The sequence below is a fragment of the Leucoraja erinacea genome, unplaced genomic scaffold (genome assembly GCF_028641065.1).
Source record: "Leucoraja erinacea ecotype New England unplaced genomic scaffold, Leri_hhj_1 Leri_119S, whole genome shotgun sequence".
NCBI lineage: Eukaryota > Metazoa > Chordata > Chondrichthyes > Rajiformes > Rajidae > Leucoraja > Leucoraja erinaceus.
In genome coordinates, this window is record NW_026575451.1 from 70,297 (window position 1) to 90,208 (window position 19,912).

Consider the following 19,912-nt stretch of genomic DNA (forward strand, 5'->3'; position numbering starts at 1 on the left):
GTCACGCGTGGCGTGAGCAGGGTCACGTGCGCGGGGGGGGGCGGTTCACACTTCATGGTCACGTGTGAGGGGGCGTGGAGATGCGTGACGTCACGCGCTAGCGCCGCAACCACGTTCTTGTTGTTGATGTAGCGCCGGCGAACGGAGAGGTGAGAGATGCCTCCCCTCACTCACTCACTCACTCACTCCCTCCCTATCTCCCTCCCTCCCTCCCCTCTTCCCCTCACTCCACCCCCCTCACTAAACCCCTCTTTCCCCTCACCACCCCCCTCCTCACTCCCACTCACTCCCTCCCTCCCCCCCCTCACTCACTCCCTCACTAAACCCTTCTTCCCCTCACTCCACTCCACTCCCCTCACGCGCACACTCACTCCCCGCGCACTCTCACTCACTCCCCTCTCACACTCACTCCACCCCCCCACTCCCCTCTCTCACTCACTCCCTCCCTCCCTCCCTCCCCTCCCCTCTTCCCCTCACCTCCCTCTCTCCCTCACTCCACCCCCCCACTCACTCACCTCCTCACTCCCCTCTTCCCCTCACTTCCTCCCCCCCCTCACTAAACCCCTCTTCCCCTCACTCCACCCCCTCCCACTCACTCACTCACTCACGTCTCACTAACCACTACACTCCACCCCCCTCACTAAACCCTATTCCCCTCACTCCACCCCCCCCCTCACTCACTCACCACTCACCCTCACTCACTCACTCACTCCCCCCTCACCAACCCCTCTTCCCCTCACTCCCCCCCCCTCCTCACGCACTCCTCACTCCCACTCTCCCTCCCCTCCTCCCAAACCACTCCACCCCCTCACTAAACCCTCTTCCCCTCACGCACTCACTCACTCACTCCCTCACCTCCCTCCCCCCCTCACCTCACTCCCCTCACTCACTCCCCCCCATCACCCACCCCCTCACCCTAAATCCTCTTCCCCCCTCACCCACCCCCTCACTTTTCCCCACTCTTCTCACTCCCTCCCTCCCCCTCTTCCCCCACTCACTCCCCCCACCACTCCCCTCCCTCATTCACCTCCCCCCTCCCCTCTGATTCAACCCTCACTCCACTCACTCACTCCCTCCCTCACTAAACCCCTCCCCCTCACCCCCCTCCCCTCACTCATCTTTCTCACTCCTCCCTCACTACCCCTCTCCCCCCCTCTCCTTTTCCCCTCCTTTTCTCTCCCTCCTTTTATCTTCTCCCCTACAGTTCTTCCCCACTCTCCCCTTCCCGCCCACTCCTCTGCTTCTCCCCCTCACATCCCCCCTCTCCCCCCCACTCCAAATCCCCATTCACCTCTCTCTTCCCCTCCCTCCCCCCCTCCCCCCCCTCCCGTCACCCCTTCCCCCCTGTCCACTCCTTTTCTCCCCTCCCACCCTCCCTCCCCTCACTTCCCCCTCGCTTTGCCCTGTCCCCCTTTCCTCCTCTTTTCTCCCTTTTTTTTTTCTTCCCTCTCTTTTCTTCTCCCTTCCTCTACCCCCTCTTCCCCCCCGCCGTCTCCCTCTCCCTCTCCCTCATTTCTTCACCTCCCCTTTCCCTCACGACCTCCCTACCCCCCCCTCCCCTATTGTTCAAATGTGTGCTCGCCCATTATGCCAGCCCCATTTCCCCTCCGGCATACCCAGCCCAGCCCCCCCACCCCTCTCACTTCCCCTCTCCCCCTTTTGTCTCTCCCCCCCTCCCTCCCCCTCCTCTTTTTCGGGCTCCCTTTCACTTGTTTCTTATTTTTTCATTCTCTCCTCTCTTTCTTCAGACAGCAAATCCTTCTCCCTCTTCCCCCTCCCCTCAACCACCCAAGTACTCCCTCCCTCTTTTCCTCACCTCTTCCTCGATTCCCCTCTCCCCCCCAGAGCAACCCCCCTCCTTTCCTCCTTCTTTGCCCTGCTCCTATAACCCCTCCCTCGACCTCCTTTTTCCTTTTGTGGCCCTCCTCTCATCCCCCCTCCACCCCTCCCTTTCCTCTCCCTGTCTCCGCCTCACTCTCCCCTCCCCTTCCTTTATGTCCTTGCCTTTGCCTTCTATCCCTTCTTCCCTCACCTTCCCCCCCCCTCTCCTCATCTCCCCCTCACCCGTCTCTCTTCGTTCTTAACCTTCTCCCCTCTCATCTCCTCCCTCACCTCTCCCCTCTCCTCCTTTCTCTCTCTCCCCTCATCTCTCCCCTCTTCTTGTTCCATCTCTTGTCCTTCCCCCCCTCCCTCTCTTTCCTCTCTCTTCCTCCCTCTCTCTCCCCCATCTCTCTCCTCCCTTTCCCCCCCTTCCTCTCCCCCTCCCTCTCTCCCTTGTTCTCTCCCCCCCTCCTTCCCCCTCTCCCCCCTTCTCTCCCCAGTCTCTCCCCTCTCCCCTCCCCCCTCTCTCTTCCCTCCCCCTCTCCCCTCTCTCCCTCCTCCCTCCTCCCTTCCTTCTTCCTCTACCCCTCCCTCTCCTCCCCCATCCTTCCTCTCCTTTCTCCCCCTCTCTCTCCCCCCTCCCTCCCTCCTCTCTTCCCTCCTCCATCCCCCTCCCCTCTCCCTCCCCCTTCAATCCTCTCCTCCCTCTCTTCCCCTTCCCCCTCTCTCTCCCCTCCTTCCCCCTCTCTCCTCTCCCCTCCCCCTTCTCTCTTTCTCTCCCCCCTCTCCTTTTTTCTCCTTCTCCTCCCCCCTCCCCTCTAACCTCCCCCTCCCCTCCCCTCCTCCTGCCCTATCTCTCTCTCCCCCTCCCTTTCCCCCGCTCCCCCCCCTCTTCTCCCATCCCCTCTCCCCTCTGTCTTTCTCCCCCCTCTGTCCCTCCCTCCCCTCTTCCTCCTTCTCTTCTCCTTCCTTGCTCTCTTCTCTCCCCCCTCTCCCTCTTCCCTCTTCCCTCCTCTCTCTCTCTCTCTCTCCTCTCCTCTCTCTCTCCCTCCTCTCCTCCCTCAGCCCCCTCCTCTCCCCTCCCCTCTCTCTCTCTCTTCTCCCTCCCCCCCTCTCTCTCCCCTCCTCTCTCCCTCCCCTCCTCTCCCTCCCCCTCCCCCCCTCCCTCCCTCTCTCTCTCTCTCTCTCCTCTCACATCACTCCTCTCCCTCCATTCATCTCATCCCCACTATTCACCTCTCTGCCCCACCTCTCGCTCTCCCTCTCTCTGCCCCTCCCCCCCCCACTCTCTCTCCCCTTCTCTCTCTCTCTTCCTCTCTCCCTCTCCCTCTCTCTCTCGCTCCCCCTCTCTCTCCCCCTCTCTCTCCCCCTTCTCCCCCTTTCCCTCCCTTCCTCTCTCCTCTTGCTCCCTTCTTTCTCCTTCCTCTCTCTTCTTACTCCTCTCCTCTCCTCCTTTCCTCTCGTCTTCCTCTCTCTCCCCCTTCTCCCTTCTCTTTCTCTCCTCTCCTCTCCTCCCTCCTCTCCTCCCCCTTCTCCTCCTCTCTCCTCTCTCTCCCTCCCTCCCCCTCTCTCCCACCTCCTTCTCCCTCTCTCCCTTCCCCCTCTCCCTCCCTCTCCCTCCCTCTCCCCTCTCTCCCTCCTCCCCCTCTCTCCCCTCCCCTCTCTCTCTTTTCTTCCCTCTCTCCTCCTCTCCCCCTCCCCTCTCTTCCCCCCTTCTCCTCTCCCTCCCGCTCCTCTCCTTCTCTCTCCCTCTCCTTCCCCTTTCCTCTCCTCCTCTTTCTTCTCCTTCCCCTCTCCCTTCTCTCTTCCTCTCCTCTTCTTGGTCTCCTCTCCCTCCCTCCTCTTCCCTCTTTCCTCTTCTCTCTCCCTTTCTCCCTAGTCCTCTCTCCGCTCCCTGGCTCCCCCCTCCTCCCCTCCTCTCCCCCCCTCTCTCCTCCTCTCTCCTCTCCCCGCCCTCTCTCTCCCTCTCCCTCTCCTCCCCTCTCTCCTTCTCCCTCCCCCTCCCTCCTCTACTTCCTTCCCCTCTCCTCTCTCCCTTTCCCCCCCCCCCCTCCTTTTCTCCCCCCTCTCCCTCCCTTTCTTCTCGGCTCCTCCTTCCTTCCTCTCTCCCCCCTCTTCCTCTCTTTTCCCCCTCTCTTCCCCCTCTCCCCCCCCCTCTCCTCTTCATCCCCTCTTCCTCCTTCCTGCTCATTTTCTCTCCCTCCCCCTCTCTTCTCTTCCCCCCTTTCCTCCTTTCCCTTCTCCTCCTCTGGGTCTCTCCCTCCCTCACTCTCTTCCTTTCCCCTCTCCTCTTCTTCCCCTCCCCCACCTCTCTTTCCCTTCTCCCTCTTTCCCCTCCCCCTTTTTCTCCTTTCTCTATCCCCTCTCTCTTGAGCGCTCTCCCTTCTTTCCCCCCTTTTCCCCTTCCTTTTTCCCTTCCCCCCTTCCTCTCCCCCTTTTTCCCTTTTCCTCTCTTTTCCCCCTTCCCCCCTCCCCCCCCCTCCTCTCCTTCTATGTCTCCCCCTTCCTTTACTTCATGTTTTCTCTCTCTCTTCTCCTTTCCCCCTTCCTCTCGTCTCCCCTCTTACTCCCTCTTCCTCCTCCCTCTCTTCTCTTCCCCTTTTTCTCCCCCTCTGCCCTATTCCCCTCTCCCTCTCAGCTGCCCACTCTCTCTTCCTCCCCCCCCTTTCCTTTCCCTCTTTCCCTTTCGCTCCCGCTCCCTCCTCCTGTCTCCCCTTCTTTCCTCTCCCCCCTCTCTCCTCTCCTCTCCTCTCCTCCACTCCCCTGTGTCCCTTCTTTTTTCCCCCCCCCTTCTCGCATTTTCTCTTTTTTCCCCTCCTTTTTCCCCCCCTCTCCCTCACCCCTCACCCCTTCTCCACCGCTCCCCCAGCCCTCATCCCTTCGCTCCCCCCTCGACAATCCCCCCCCCCCCTGCTGACCCCATGCGCTCTGCTTGCCCAGAAGGATGAAGCCGCCGTCACGGGTGCGTGCAGCCCCGCAGCGCTACAGCATGGTGCCCCAGACGGGGGGCGGTGATGGCGAGGATGGCGAGGCAGAGACGGCGGAGACGTGGAGCCGCAGCGAGAAGCAGCAGCTGCTGCGGGCACTGGGCCGGCAGAGCGCCGGGCGGCCCCTCGACCAGCTGGCACTGGAGACAGCCGTGCCCACCCGCTGCCCACAGGAGGTGAGGTCCAGTGCACGCCCACACTGCCCCCGATCCTGCCCAGCACCATCGTCCCAATCCCCTCTCGACCAGAGCACCTGGCACCCCCTCGACCAGCTGCCACTGGTGGCAGCCGTGCCCATCCGCTGCCCACAGGAGGTGAGGCACAATGCCACCCCACCTCACCCAGTGCCACCCTTCCCCAGAGTGGCGGGCACCCCCTCGACCTACTGATGCTGGTGGCAGCCGTGCCCACCGTCAGCCCGCAGAAGGTCAGTCGCAGTGTCGCCCATACACACTGCCCCAAACCGGGTGCCACCCCTCACTGAGAAGAGGCCCAGCAGCACCCTCCCGCATGCCCCTGTCCCCACTCACACTGCCCCTCACACCTGCACCTTGACCGCACCCACACAGAACGCTGGGTGGCACCCTGACTTGTTGGCAAAGGTGGCGCACCTGCACTCCCCCAGGAGGACAGTCCACACCTGACCCACCTGCCCCACCTGACTATAGAAGTTGGGAGGTCATGTTGCAGTTGTACAAGACATTGGTGGGACCGCATTTGGAATATTGTGTTCAGTTCTGGGCACCGTGTTATCAGAAAGATAATGTCAAGCTTGAAAGGGTTCAGAAAAGATTTACGAGGGTGTTGCCAGGACTGGAGGGTGTGAGCTCTAGGGAGAGGCTGAGTAGGCTGGGTCTCTATTCCATGGAGCATAGGAGGATGAGGGGCAATCCTATAGAGGTATACAAAATTATGAGAGGAATAGATCGGGTAGATGCACAGAGTCTTTTGCCCAGAGCAGGGGAATCGAGGACCAGAGGACATAGGTTCAAGTTGAAGGGGAAAAGATTTAATAGGAATCCGAGGGGTAACTTTTTCACACAGTGGGTGGTGGGTGTATGGAACAAGCTGCCAGAGGAGGTAGTTGAGGCTGGGACTATCCCATTGGTTAAGAAACAGTTGGACAGGTACATGGATGGGACAGGTTTGGAGGGATATGGACCAAACAGGCAGATGGGACTAGTATAGCCGGGACTTTGTTGGCCGGTGTAGGCGAGTTGGGCCGAAGGGCCTGTTTTCGCACTATTACTCCATGACCTCCCCAACCCAGCTGTTGCCAAACCAGATTGAGATGCTTCTGGTCAGGATACTTTCTACAGCACCAGAGTAGAAGGATTGAAGGATCCTCAGAGAGACTCTGAATTTCCTCAGCTGCCTTGCCTTTCTCAGCAGTGCGGCAGTGTGTGTTGTCCATGTCAGATCCTCTGTGATGTGGACTACCAGGTATTTAAAGCTGCTCACCCTATCCACAGTGGTCCTATTTATCCCCAGTGGCGTGTTTGTCCTCGGATGTTGTGCCCTTCTAAAATCCACAATCAGCTCCTTAGTTTTAGTAACATTCAAGAGGAGGCTGTTGTCCTGACACTGAAGTGCCAGGTCAGCCACCTCCTCCCGGAAGGCCTTCTCATCGTTATCGGAGATCAGGCCCACCACCACAGTATCATCAGCAAACTTGATGATGGAGTTGGAGCTGAACCTGGCCACACAGTCATGTGTGTACAGGGAGTACAGTAGGGGGCTGAGGACACAACCCTGGGGGGGGGATCTTGTGTTCAGGGTGAGGGGGTTGGAGGTATGTCTCCCCATCTTGACCACCTGGGCCCTGCCGGTGAGAAAGTCCAGGCCCCAGGCACACAGGGGAGTGTTCAGTCCCAGTTCCGGCAGCTTCCCAGCAAGTCTGGTGGGGATTATGGTGCCGAAAGCTGAACTGAAGTCATTGAACAGCATCCTTACGATGCCAGTGCCACCCACACTGCCCCCTGACCCCACCCATTGCCACCCACCCACCCAATGTGGCTGGCAGCCCCTCCCCAGTTTCTTCAGTGCTCCCCAGCATTAACCCCCCCCCCCCCCCCCCCCCCCCCCAATTTAGTGTAGTTCATTGTCACGTGTACCGAGATACAGTGAAAAACTTTTGTTGCGGGAGAGCCAGCTACTTAATTATAGGCTTAATAACGGCAAACAAACTTATACTTAAACTCTGGAAAAATGCAACCACAACGACGCTCAAAATGTGGATTTCAAACATGTCGGAAATGTTACATAGAAACATAGAAATTAGGTGCAGGAGTAGAGGCCATTCGGCCCTTCGAGCCTGCACCGCCATTCAATATGATCATGGCTGATCATCCAACAGTATCCTGTACCTGCCTTCTCTCCCTTTAGCCACAAGGGCCACATCTAACTCCCTCTTAAATATAGCCAATGAACTGTGGCTTCAACTACCTTCTGCGGCAGAGAATTCCACAGATTCACCACTCTCTGTGTGAAGGAAAATGTTTTTCTCATCTCGGTCCTAAAAGATTTCCCCCTTATCCTTAAACTGTGTGTGTGGCCCCTTGTTCTGGACTTCCCCAACATCGGGAACAATCTTCCTGCATCTAGCCTGTCCAACCCCTTAAGAATTTTGTACGTTTCTATAAGATCCCCCCTCAATCTTCTAAATTTACACCTTAGAAGAGATTCGTCCTATCAGGCAAATCAGACCAATTCTTAAAGATTTGGTCTCCATTTATCGATTTATCACAAGCATATAGTGCAACGCAACCTTAGAAATTAAGTGTTTCAGAACCGGGTGGGTAAAGATACGAAGGAGGAATATCCCTTTCAATTTCTTTCTTTGTTTTCCTTCTCTCTCTTTTCTCTCTCCTATTCTTTTTCTTTTTGCTTAGTTCAAACCACCTTCTTCTTTTCTTTTTCGAGCTATATAATATTCTCTCTCTCTCTCTATTTCTTGCTTTTCTTACTTTTTTTTCTCTACTATTAAATTAAAAATAAGAAGTTGTACATGGAATGCAATATGTTATTTATGCCTTATTATTGTGCCTCACTTCTAATAAAATTATTTAAAAAACCCCCGAAAAGAGCCAGTCAGCGGAAAGACAACACGTGATTACAATTGAGCCGTCCACAGTGGACTATTTCTCTTTGTCTCGCTGCCCCCGTAGGTGCTGGGCTACGTACAGAGCCTGTGTCAGCGTTCTGAACGCAGCGCCCTGCAGAAGGTCTACAACCAACGGCGGCGGGAACACCACCGCAGGCTGCGGCAGCCACACGTACCACTGCAGGTGAGGGGAGACAGGCGTAGGGATTGGGGGAGGGGGTGTAGGTATGGGTTCTATGTTTCTATGTAGGGAAGGAGGGAGAGGGGAATGAGGGAGGGGGAAACGAGAGGGTCCATGTGTAGGGAGAGTGGAATGGGGGGTCCAGGGGCTGTGATGGTGGGGAGTGGGTGCGGGGACCTGGGAGGTAGGAGGGGGGAATGAGGGAGTGAGTTCAAGGGGAGGGGGGGACAAGGGAGAGGGTAAAGGGAAGGGGAGGCGGGCAGGGTCAAATAGCCCTGTCCCACTGTACAAGTTCCTTCAAGAGTTCTCCCGAGTTTGCCCTGATTCGAACTGGGAGATTTACGGTGATGGCCGCTCGTAAGTAGTCGGGGCTCTCGTGGACATTTTTCAACATGTTGAAAAATCTTCACGAGTCTTCCCGAGCTTACCGCGTTATCCGAGTACCTGCCGTTAGCGTTACGAGCCGCTAAGAGACGTCCCCGAGCTCCGACGTACCCGCTACGTACATTCTACGCGCTTACCACGAGTTTGATTTTTTTTTTTAAAACTCGGGAGAGCTCTTTGTATGAACTCGTACAGTGGGACAGGGCTTTAAGGGAAGGGGCGGGGGAAGACGGTGGAAGTCAGGGGTGCTTGGACGGGAGAGGGTGGTTGTAGGGGCTGAGGGGGGTGTAGGGAATGAGGGAGGGGGTGCAGGAACAAGAGAGGGAGGGAAGGGGTGCTGGGACAGGAGGGGGAGTGATGGAGGAAATGTAAGGGGGGAAGGGTGGATGTGGAGTGCGGGCTTGGGGAGGTTTCTGTAGGGTGGGGATTGTGACTGTGAAGAGGGTCGCTAGTCAGCGTGGGTCAACGCCACCCGATGCCTCACAGAGCTAGAGATTTCTCCGGGTGCTCCGGTTTCCCCCCACACTCCAAAGGAGGCGCGGGTTTGTAGGTTATTTGGCTTCGGTAAAAATTCTAAATTGTCTCTTGTGTGTAGGATCATGCTAGTATACGGGGATCGCTGGTCGTCGCGGGCTCGACGGGCTGAAGGGCCTCTTTCTGTGCTGTATCTCTCTAGTCCTCGTTTGTTGGTTCAATCTGTACACCGCTCTTTCCGTGACTGGACCTGTAAACTACCCCAAACGCCGAGATGCTGGAGTAACTCAGCGAGTCAGGCAGCATCTCTGGAGAGAAGGAATGGGTGACGTTTCGGCACGAAATGTCACCCATTCCTTCTCTCCAGAGATGCTGCCTGGCCGGCTGAGTTACTCCTGCATTTTGTGTCGATTTTCGGTTATAAACCAGCAAATTTGCAGTTCTTTTCAACACATCCAAACTCAGAGGGGCCTGGTTGTACGAGTTCAAGCCCTCCTGAAGGTGACAGCACTGGTCACTCAAGCGGTAAAGAAAGCAAGCAGGCTGCTTATTTGCATGGAATATGAGTTCTCTCCCACATTTGCCAGGTGGGTGGGTGTATGGAATGAGCTGCCGGATGAGGGAGTTGAGGCTGGGACTATCCCAACGTTTAGGAAACAGACAGGTACATGGATAGGACAGGTTTGGAGGGATATGGGCCAAACGCAGGCAGGTGGGACTAGTGTAGCTGGGACATGTTGGCCGTTGTGGGCAAGTTGGGCCGAAGGGCCTGTTTCCACGCTGTATCACTCTGTGACTCTTAAAAAAGGAATGGAGTTCACAGCCTGTTCAACCTCTCCCTCTATCTCAGGCCCTCCAGTCCTGGCAACATCCTTGTGCATATTCCTCACCGAACGCAATAAGACAGTGAACGTTGGGATCATCCCTCAACTACCTCCTTTGAGCTGAACTTGCAGTTGTATAAGACGTTGTTCTGGGCACCGTGTTATAGGAAAGATGTTGTCAAGCTGGAAAGAGTGCAGAGAAAATGTACGAGGATGTTGCCAGGACTAGAGGGTGTGGGCCACAGTGAGAGGTTGAGCAGGCTGGGACTATTCCTTGGGGCGCAAGAGGATGAGGGGTGATTTTATAGAGGCGTGCAAAATCATGAGAAGAATAGATCGGCCCAGAGTAGGTGGTTACTAAAAAAATTAAAATATCCATTTTCAGTTTAAAATCTCCAAGTTACGCTATGTCACCCTTTACAGCCACTGGATGTTTTAATTAAGTTCAAGGCTATGGGGCAGTACATTGGCCATAAAGTTGCTGCCTAAAAGTGCCAGAGACCCGGAATTGATCCTGAATATGGGTGCTGTCTGTATGGAGTTTGCTCCGTTTTCCCTTTGATCGCATGGGTTTTCTCCGGGTGCTCTTGTTTACGTCCACATTCCAAAGGTGTGCAGGAACCTATTTCAGTCCCAACTCAAAACATAATATTTTCCTTTGGTCCAGAGATTCTGTCTGACCTGTTGAGTTACTCCAGCTATTTGTCTATCTTCAGTTTAAACCAGCATCTGTAGTTCCTTCCTACACACACGATACTTTACGATAGAACTTTATTAATCCTAAGAGGGAAATTGTGTGTGTGTGTGTGGGTATATATATTATATACACACACACACATAGTTATACTAGACCAAGTGCAGACCCGTTGGGTCTGGTCCCCGAACGTGCTTCAGACCCCGAGTGTGGTGAGGGGATGGGGGTGCACACTGGCTGTACCCCCGGTGGTTGAACATCCGATGTTTGGCTTGAGGTAGCGTGACAGAGCCGGGCTGGGCACCAGCGGTAGGGAAAAATGTCGGCGTTTTTCGAGCAGAGACGGGCGTCAGCGGCCGTTATGGTCGTTGGCCAGCAGGAGGCGACACAATGAGTGAGTGGGGGGGTGGAGGATTTTATTTAAGAATGTATACATAAAAATGCCCAAATGTTTTGAGGAGTGCATGAGCGGAATGTAAAAGTGAATTAGCTAGCGAAATGGAAACATGACAGAGATTCAGTGTGTGGTGCTGGACCTCACTGTGAAGCTTCATCGGAGTCTCCAGTAGAACAGGCATCAGTCATGTTGTGTGCTCCCTGCCTAGCCAGCCTGAAACAAAGCGCGTGATTGGCCAATTGGCGTCCCACTCAATGTTAAACGTGCTTTGATTGGACTAAAGCTACCCGAAAATGTTCAGGTTTTGTTCTTGACGAGTTTCAGGGATGATTTATATAATATTTTTACTATTATTGGTTGTTCTCATTTCATGTAGGTCCGTGAGTTGGGTCATGAACTTGCACAACAAAGCTCCTCGGTCCAAAGCCTAACAGGTCGTGACTGGTTGCCGAACCAGCAGGTATGCAGGTCGAGGAACAGTTCTTTCGGCCGGTGGGGGGGGGGGGGGGGGGGGGTGGTCACTGGGTACTGGGGAGGGGGGTGTACAGCCCCCCCGGTACACACTGACCGTTCTGCCATGTCTTCAAAGATCGTTTGCGGATTGCAGAGGCGGTGACAGGACGATAGCGAGGTGATTCGTTGTCTCCGTCTACAGGTACACTGACAATGACAATTCACTGCTGCGTGAATCACTGAATTTCTGTGTATCGGAGTGTTGTCATGTAGTGTGTGAGTTGCGTATGGGAACTGTGCACACGGAAAAGTGTCCTCGGAGTGTGTAAATGAGAGTGTGTGTTTGCGTATGGGAGTGTGTATCGGAGTGTGTGTATCGGTGTGTGTAAATGAGAGTGTGTGTTTGCGTATGGGAGTGTGTATATGGGTGTGTGTATCGGAGTGTGTGTGTATATGAGAGTGTTTGTGTATGGCATTGTTTGCGTGTGTATGAGAGTGCGTATATGGGAGTGTGTGTATATGAGTGTGCGTGGTTTGTGCCATGGCCGTGTCACATGGTACCCTCACCCCCCTCGGAGTGCTGTGTGTGGGTGTGTGTGTCTGTGTATGGGAGTGTGTGTATGTGTATGGGAGTGTGTATATGAGTGTGTGTGTTTGTGTATGGGAGTGTGTATATATGGGTGTGTGTGTGTGAGTGTGTGTATCGGAGTGTGTGTATATGAGTGTGTGTGTTTGTGTATGGGAGTGTGTGTATATGGGTGTGTGTGTGTGTATGGGAGTGTGTGTATGAGTGTGTGTGTGTGTGTGTGTATCGGAGTGTGTGTATCGTAGTGTGTGTATATGAGAGTGTGTTTGTGTATGGGAGTGTGTATATGGGTGTGTGTGTGTGTATCGGAGTGTGTGTATATGAGTGTGTGTGTTTGTGTATGGGAGTGTGTGTAGATGGGTGAGTGTGTATCGTAGTGTGTGTATATATGAGAGTGTTTGTGTATGGCAGTGTTTGCGTGCGTATGGGAGTGTGTATGGGAGTGTGTGTATGTGTGTATATATGGGAGTGTGTATATGGTAGTGTGTATATGGGAGTGTGTGTGTATATATGGAATTGTGTATGTGTACGGGAGTGTATCTGGGAGTTTGTATGTACGAGAGTTTGTGTATATGGGAGTGTGTGTGTACATGGGAGTGTGTGTATATGGTGCTGTGTGTATATGGGAGTATGTGTGTGGCGCAGATGGACTGCTAGTGTATGTGGTGCTGTTGGAGGGTGTGTGTGTGTGTCTGCCTGTACGTGCGTGTGTGTGTGTATGTGTGTACAGTTTGTCAGTGACTGTGCTCAGACCACCATCCATCCTCTGTCACCTCATTCCAACCACTCCGCCGCTCTCTGTCTCTCACCTGTCTACCCCCCTTCCCTTATAACCCCCAATCCTTTCCAATCCACCTCCCTCCCCCTGACGTCTGCCCTCCCTTCCGCAGACCCTCCTGATCGCAGCCACGGAGCCCGTGCGCGGGGACGGGGGTCACGGTGAGGGGGAGGGGAGGGGTCCCGGTGAGGATGCGGCGCCCTCTGGGAGCGGTTCCGGTCCCGCCGCTGAGGGGGAGCCCCCGGGCAGCCAGCGCCAGCGCCAGGCACGGGACACGGACACGGACACGGAGTGCGCTGCTGTCTACAGCTTCCTGTCAGCCGCCGTGAGGGGAACACCTCTGCCTCCCCTCCCACCCCAGGGTGAGTATATACACCCCAGTACAGTACCGACCCTCCCACCACCGCCCCTCCTCGCCTCTCAACCCAGGGTGAGTACATACCCTCACACCACATCCCCTCCCGCCCTCGCCCTCCAATCTCTCCCCAGGGTTGCACACCCCCTCGTGTCAGCACCGCCCCTCTCATCCCTCCCCTCCCCTCACCACCGCCAATCCTCCCTCCCTCTCCTCTCCTCACGACCCCTGCCCACCCTCCACTCTCTCCCCAGGGTAAGTACGCACACCATATCCCCTCCACTGCCTCTGCCGTCTCTCTCTCTCTCTCTCTCCCCCCTGCCCCCCATCCCCCCCCCCCCCCCCCAGCCTGATGCCTGTCACTCGCCCCTTTCTCTCTATCCGTCTCTCATGCTCCCCTCGCCCCCGTCTCCCCTCGTTCCGTCTCACCACCCTCTCTACCTTTGTCTAACTGCCACCTCTCTCTCTCCCCCTCCACCCCCCCTCTCTCCCCCCCCCCCCTTCCCTCCCTCTCTCCCTCCATCCTCCCCTCTTTCTCTCTTTCTCTCTCTCTCTCCCCCTCCCTCTCCCCCCCTCTCCCCCCCCCTCTCTCTCTCTCCCCCCTCTCTCCCCCCTCTCTCCCCCCCTCTCTCCCCCCCCCCCCCGCCTCATCGCTGCTGCTGGAACTGCTCCACTCTCTCCCCCCCCCTCTCTCAGGTTCTCTCCCTGAGGGGCCGCCCTCTCTCCTCCGCCCTCCTCTCGGTCCCAGGGCCGGCTCCAGGGTCTCCACCGCTTTCCCCCCCCAGGGGCCCTCCCACCAGCCCCCCCGAACCCCCCTCCCCCGGCCCCTCAACCCCTTCACCCTCCTCCCCCTGGGACTGCTGGTGGGTGGGGAAGGGACTCCCCCCGCTCCCTCCCCCCACCCCCCCCCTCCCAGCGCTGATCCTATGACCAGCCTCTGATCCTATGACCACCTCTGACCTCTGACCCCCCTCAGAGGTCAAAAGGTTTAAATAGCCCCCCCCCTCTGCCCTGATCCCACTCCCCCCCCCCTCTCTCTCCCCCCCCTCCCCCCCCCCTTTCCCCCCCCCCCCCTCCCTCTCTCCTTCCCGCTCCTCACTTCTTCTCCCCCCTACCCTCTATCCCCCCTCTCTCATCCTCTCTCACCTCCCCTCCCCCCTCATCTCCCCCCCACCTCTTTCCCACCTCTCCTCCGCCCTCCAAGGGTCCCCCCCACCCTCCCCCCTCTCTTCGCCCCCTCTCTCCCCCCTCTCCCCCCCCCCACTCCCTCCCCCTCTATCCCCCTCCATCCCCCTCCCCTCCCCCCCCCCCTCTCTCCCCTCTCCCCCCCCACCCCCCTATCCCCTCCCCCCCCCTGGGACTGCCCCTCCCCTCTCTCCCCTCTCCCCCCCTCCCTCCCCTCCCCCCCCCCCCCTCTGATCCTCTGCCAGCGCTGACCCCCTCCCTTCCCTCTGTTTATATCTGTCCCCCACCTCAGAGTTTAAATACTCCCCCCCTCCCCCCCCCCCCCCCCTCTCGTGAGAGTGACCCTGGCCTCCTCCCCACCTCACTCCTCTCCCCGGCTAATGATAGGGAAGGGGTTTATATCCCCTGAAATGTATCAGGGGTGGAGCTGAGATCCCAGAAAATGCCCTCGGGAGGCTGTGGGTGGGACCACCCCATTGTCGGGACCCATGTCTTCACATAGACCACCTCACCTACACCGCATGAGAGAGAGACAAAGTGCTGGAGCAACTCAGCGGGACAGGCAGCATCCCTGGAGAACATGGATGGGTGACGTTTCGGGTCGAGACCCCTCTTCAGACTGGAGTAACTCAGCAGGACAGGCAGCATCTGTGGAGAACATGAATCGATGACGTTCTGCGTCGAGACCCTTCTTCAGACCCTGTTCAACCCAGTCTCCGAGGAACAGCCTCTCCTGTGAGCATTTTTGTTCAATAAACCTCTCTAATTATTTGTAGATTATTTGATTCTTTTGAATGGGGATAAAAGTCGGGAACTCAATGGCTGGAACTAAATTAATCATGGGGTCATACACCATGGAAACAGACATAGAAACTTAGAAAATAGGTGCAGGAGTAGAGGCCATTCAGCCCTTCGAGCCTGCACCGCCATTCAATATGATCATGGCTGATCATCCAACTCAGTATCCTGTCCCTGCCTTCTCTCCATACCCCCTGATCCCTTTAGCCACAAGGGCCACATCTAACTCCCTCTTAAATCCAGCCAATGAACTGGGCTCCACTACCTTCTGTGGCAGAGAATTCCACAGATTCACCACTCTCTGTGTGTGAAAAAAAATGTTTTTCTCATCTCGGTCCTAAAAGATTTCCCCCTTATCCTTAAACTGTGTGACCCCTCGTTCTGGACTTCCCCAACACCGGGAACAATCTTCCTGCATCTAGCCTGTCCAACCCCTTAAGAATGTTGTAAGTTTCTATAAGATCCCCCCTCAATCTTCTAAATTCTAGCGAGTACAAGCCGAGTCTATCTAGTCTTTCTTCATATGAAAGTCCTGACATCCCAGGAATCAGTCTGGTGAACCGCCTCTGTACTCCCTCTATGGCAGGCTTGCAGGTTAATTAAAACGTGCAGGCTTGTGGGTTAATGGGCTTAGATTAAAATGTAAATTGTCCCAAATGTGTGCAGCATTTAATACCCTCCCAGTCACATTTAATACCCTCTCTGCCCACATGTAATACCCACCTTGTCGCATTTAATACCTTCCAGCTTTTTGTATCTATCTTCGGTGTAAACCAGCATCAGCAGTTCCTTCCTACACACCAATGTGGTGGCTGTGGGGAGGGGGGGGGGGGTATCAGATTGCCCGTGGTGGATTGTATCAGATTGCCCGATGGCAAGTGGGCCCCTATATCAAGTGGGCCCCTATATCAAGTGGGCCCCTATCAAGTGGGCCCCTATATCAAGTGGCCCCTATATCAAGTGGGCCCCTGATGAAGTGAGCCCCCTTTGTCTCCTGGCAACCAATACTTTTAGACCCAGTCCGCCACTGTCTCCTCCTCCTCCCTCCCCCCCCTCCCCTGCTGAGTTACTCTAGCCTGCAGGTTAATTGGCTTGTTAAAAATGCACGTACCCACCACACACGCATGTAATACTCTCCCTGTGGCAATAAACACCCTTCCCTGGGGTAATTAATACCCTCCTTTATAGCCCACATTTAATAACCTCCCAGCATTTTGTGTTGTATCTTCAGTGTAAACCAGCATCAGCTGCTCCTTCCGACACATCACTGTGGTCTGATGGGAGGGGTGCGGGATTCGGGCTAAAGGAATCAAGGGATACGGGGTAAAAGCAGGAACGGGGTACTGATTTTAGATGATCAGCCATGATCATATGGAATGGTGGTGCTGGCTCGAAGGGCCGAATGGCCTTCTCCTGCAACTACTTTCCATGTTTCTATGTCCTCTTTCTCTCACCCCCCCCCCTCTCTCTCCTTCCCTGTTTGCTGAGTTTCTCCAGAGCTGCTTGTGTTTGTGCCCTTTTTATCCATTAAGCTACAATTTATTTTGTATTAAAATTTACCACATTAACTTTTGTAAAAAGTTTCAGCATAATCAAGGACACAAGGTTGTCCATCTCACAAACTCAGCGGCAGTTCTTTGGCCAGGACATAAAAACCGCGTGTGTGTGTGTGTGTGTATAGTGTGTGTGTGTGTTCTTGTGGTTGATAACAGTGGCCTTCTCTCCACATCTCCTCTCTTCTCCCTCTCCCTCCCTCCCTCCCTCTCTCCCCTCTCCCTCCCTCACTCCCTCTCACCCCCCCTCTCCCTCTCCTCTCACCCCCCCCTCCCTCTCACCACCCCTCCCTCTCACCCCCTCCCTCTCACCACCACCCCTCCCTCTCTCCCCCCCCCCTCTCCCCCTCCCTCTCTCACCCCCTCCCTCTTTCCCTCTCTCTCTCCCTCCTTACTCCTTCCCTCCTTTTCTCCCTTCTTCCCTCTCTCCTCTCTCTGTCTCACCTTCTCTCCCACTCTCTCTCCCTCCTTACTACTCCCCTCCTTCTCTCCCCTCCTTCCCCTCCTCCCCCCTCTCTCCCTCCCTCTCCCCCCCTCCCTCTCTCTCCCTCTCCCTCTCTCTCATCCCTCCCTCTCCCCTCCCCTCCCCTCTCCCTCTCCCTCTCTCATCCCCTCCCTCTCTCACCCCCCCCCTCTCTCCCCCCTCCCTCTCACCACTCAGCTCCCTCTCTCCCCCCCCTCTCTCTCCCCCCTGCCTCTCTCACCCCCTCCCTCTCTCACCCCCTCACTCCCTCACCCCCCGTCCCTCTCTTCCCCTCCCATTCATCCCCTCCCCTCTCTTCCCCTCTCTTTCTCTCTCTCCCCTCCCTCCCTCTCCCTCCCCGCTGAGTTACTCCAGCGTTGTGTGTGTTCTCTTTATTTCCTCCAGTAAGCGACGATTTATTTTGTATTGTAAAGCCCGATTTGCACCATTAACTTTTGTAAAAAAGCTTTGGCATAATTAAGAAAAAGCGTTGCATTCTGTGTGGCAGGATGGCCTCTGCCACACGACACACGAGCATGTCTGTCTCACCAACGGCCAGATCAGAAAAACCTGGTGTGTGTGTGTGTGTGTGTTTGTGTGCTCTTGTGGTTGCTAACAGCAGCCTGCTCTTGCAGCAAGCGAGAAAGCCAGGGGGGTGCAGCGAGGCAGAGAGTACATGCTTGCTTTCGCTGGGCTTGGCTTTGCTTTTGCACCGCGTCCCACGCCCACACACCCAGCTCCAACTCTCCGCTTAACCCACGGTGATGCAGGCATATATCCTCGCTCGGAAAATCACCTCTCCGCAGATGCTGCCTAACCCGCCACAGGCTCCTCCAGCGAGCGATTTTTTCACTTCACGCCTTTGTAGCTTGCACAGCGACGACAATATCTGCAGTATCTCCTTTAGTGCAAGCTACTAAAAACGCCCGCTTCTCAGCGGTCACGAGTGCGTAGGAATGTATTGAAGGTGCTGGTTTGCACCGAAGATAGACACAATATTGTCAATTAGGTCATAAGTGATAAGAGCTCTTATCTCTAAACTAAACTAAACTCAAATAAGTTCACAGCTGATAAGATCAGAATTAGGCCACTCGGCCCATCAAGTCTACTCTGCCGTTCAATCATGGCTGATCTATCTCTCCCTCCTAACCCCATTGCCTCTGCCTCCTCCCCATAACCCGTACTAATCAATAATCTATCCGCCCTAAAACTAGCTTTCATAGCAAAAGGATTTGAGTATAGGAGCAGGGAGGTTCTACTGCAGTTGTACAGGCTCTTTGGTGAGACCACACCTGGAGTATTGCGTACAGTTTTGGTCTCCAAATCTGAGGAAGGACATTATTGCCATAGAGGGAGTGCAGAGAAGGTTACCAGACTGATTCCTGGGATGTCAGGACTGTCTTATGAAGAAAGACTGGATAGCCTTGGTTTTATACTCTCTAGAATTTAGGAGATTGAGAGGGGATCTTTGTAGAAACTTACAAAATTCTTATGGGGTTGGACAGGCTAGATGCAGGAAGATTGCTCCCGATGTTGGGAAAGTCCAGGACAAGGGGTCCCAGCTTAAGGATAAGGGGGAAATCCTTTAAAACCGAGATGAGAAGAACTTTTTTCACACAGAGAGTGGTGAATCTCTGGAACTCTCTGCCGCAGAGGGTAGTCGAGGCCAGTTCATTGGCTATATTTATGAGGGAGTTAGATGTGGCCCTTGTGGCTGGGGATTAGAGGGTATGGAGAGAAGGCAGGTACGGGATACTGAGTTGGATGATCAGTCATGATCATATTGAATGGCGGTGCAGGCTCGAAGGGCCGAATGGCCTACTCCTGCACCTAATTTCTATGTTTCTATGTTTCTAAAACTACCTACTGAGTTTGTGGCAAAGAATTCCACAGATTCTCCACCCTCTGACTAAAGAAATTCCTCCTCATCTCCTTCCCGAAGGAATGTCCTTTAATTCTGAGGCACTAGATCAAGAATCTATCAATCTCTGCCGTAAAACGATCTCATTTCGCTGTGCAATCTACTCGGAGAACACCCACTTTGCAAAGAGGTTTTGTTTCGTTTTGAGATATACGGCACGGAAACAGGCCATTCGGCCCACCGAGTCTGCGCTGGCCAGCGATCCCCGCACATTGGCGCTATCCTACACACACACACACACGTGGACAATTTACAAACTCCCTGGCGCTGTGCGGCAGCAATCCTACATAAATAAAAATAAATAAAGTTCTATTGTATCGTATCCATCTATCACTCACTACGATTTGTCTTGCCCCTCTTTCCTTCTAGCTCATCCCCTCCCCGCCCATCGCAAATCAGGGTCCCGACCGCAAACGCCACCCATCCATGTTCTCCAGAGATGCTGCCAGACCCGCTGAGTTACTCCAGCGCTTTGTCTGTTTTCTTTTGTAAGCCGGCACCTGCAGTTCCTTCTGCCCCCACCCACGAGGTCAGTATCGCACTCGAGTTCGACCAGTTGCCCTGACCGCCAAGTCCAACGAGCCTCACACCGACGGAGTCAGAGGTATTCACGGCGCGGAGACAAGCCCTTCGGCCCACCCCCTCCATGCAAGCCCACCTACACTAACCCAGACGACCACACTTGGTCCATAATCACGTCCACCTCAAGTGCTAACCCAGTACCCTGTGCGTAGGGGAGAGGGGAGAGCTGAAAGGGCCTGTCCCACGAGCATGCGACCTGCATGCGGCGAGCTCGACCAAACCGGAAGATGTCCTGGTTGGGTTGCTCCTGGGCCTGGCCATGCTGGCCATCCTCGAGTCAGGTGGAAGAGGCCTCTATCCGAGCCGGCTGCCTGCCCCTTTTCTGGGGTTATGTCTGCGCCAGGGTGGCACTAGAGAGGGACTACACACTGTC

At 55.3% G+C, this 19,912-nt stretch overlaps 1 protein-coding gene across 1 annotated transcript; it reads left to right on the top strand.

Moving 5' to 3' along the window:
• Nucleotides 1-68: 68 nt before the first annotated feature.
• LOC129715480 (snRNA-activating protein complex subunit 2-like) lies at nucleotides 69-13,930 on the top strand (the record flags this gene model as incomplete). Its single annotated transcript, XM_055665363.1, is given in 9 exon segments — nucleotides 69-149; nucleotides 4,762-4,984; nucleotides 7,976-8,095; nucleotides 11,242-11,325; nucleotides 12,795-13,043; nucleotides 13,682-13,720; nucleotides 13,722-13,772; nucleotides 13,774-13,848; nucleotides 13,850-13,930. Coding segments are annotated over 8 exon segments (918 nt in total), but the record flags the coding sequence as incomplete, so codon positions are not given.
• Between the last annotated feature and the right edge of the window lie 5,982 nt (nucleotides 13,931-19,912).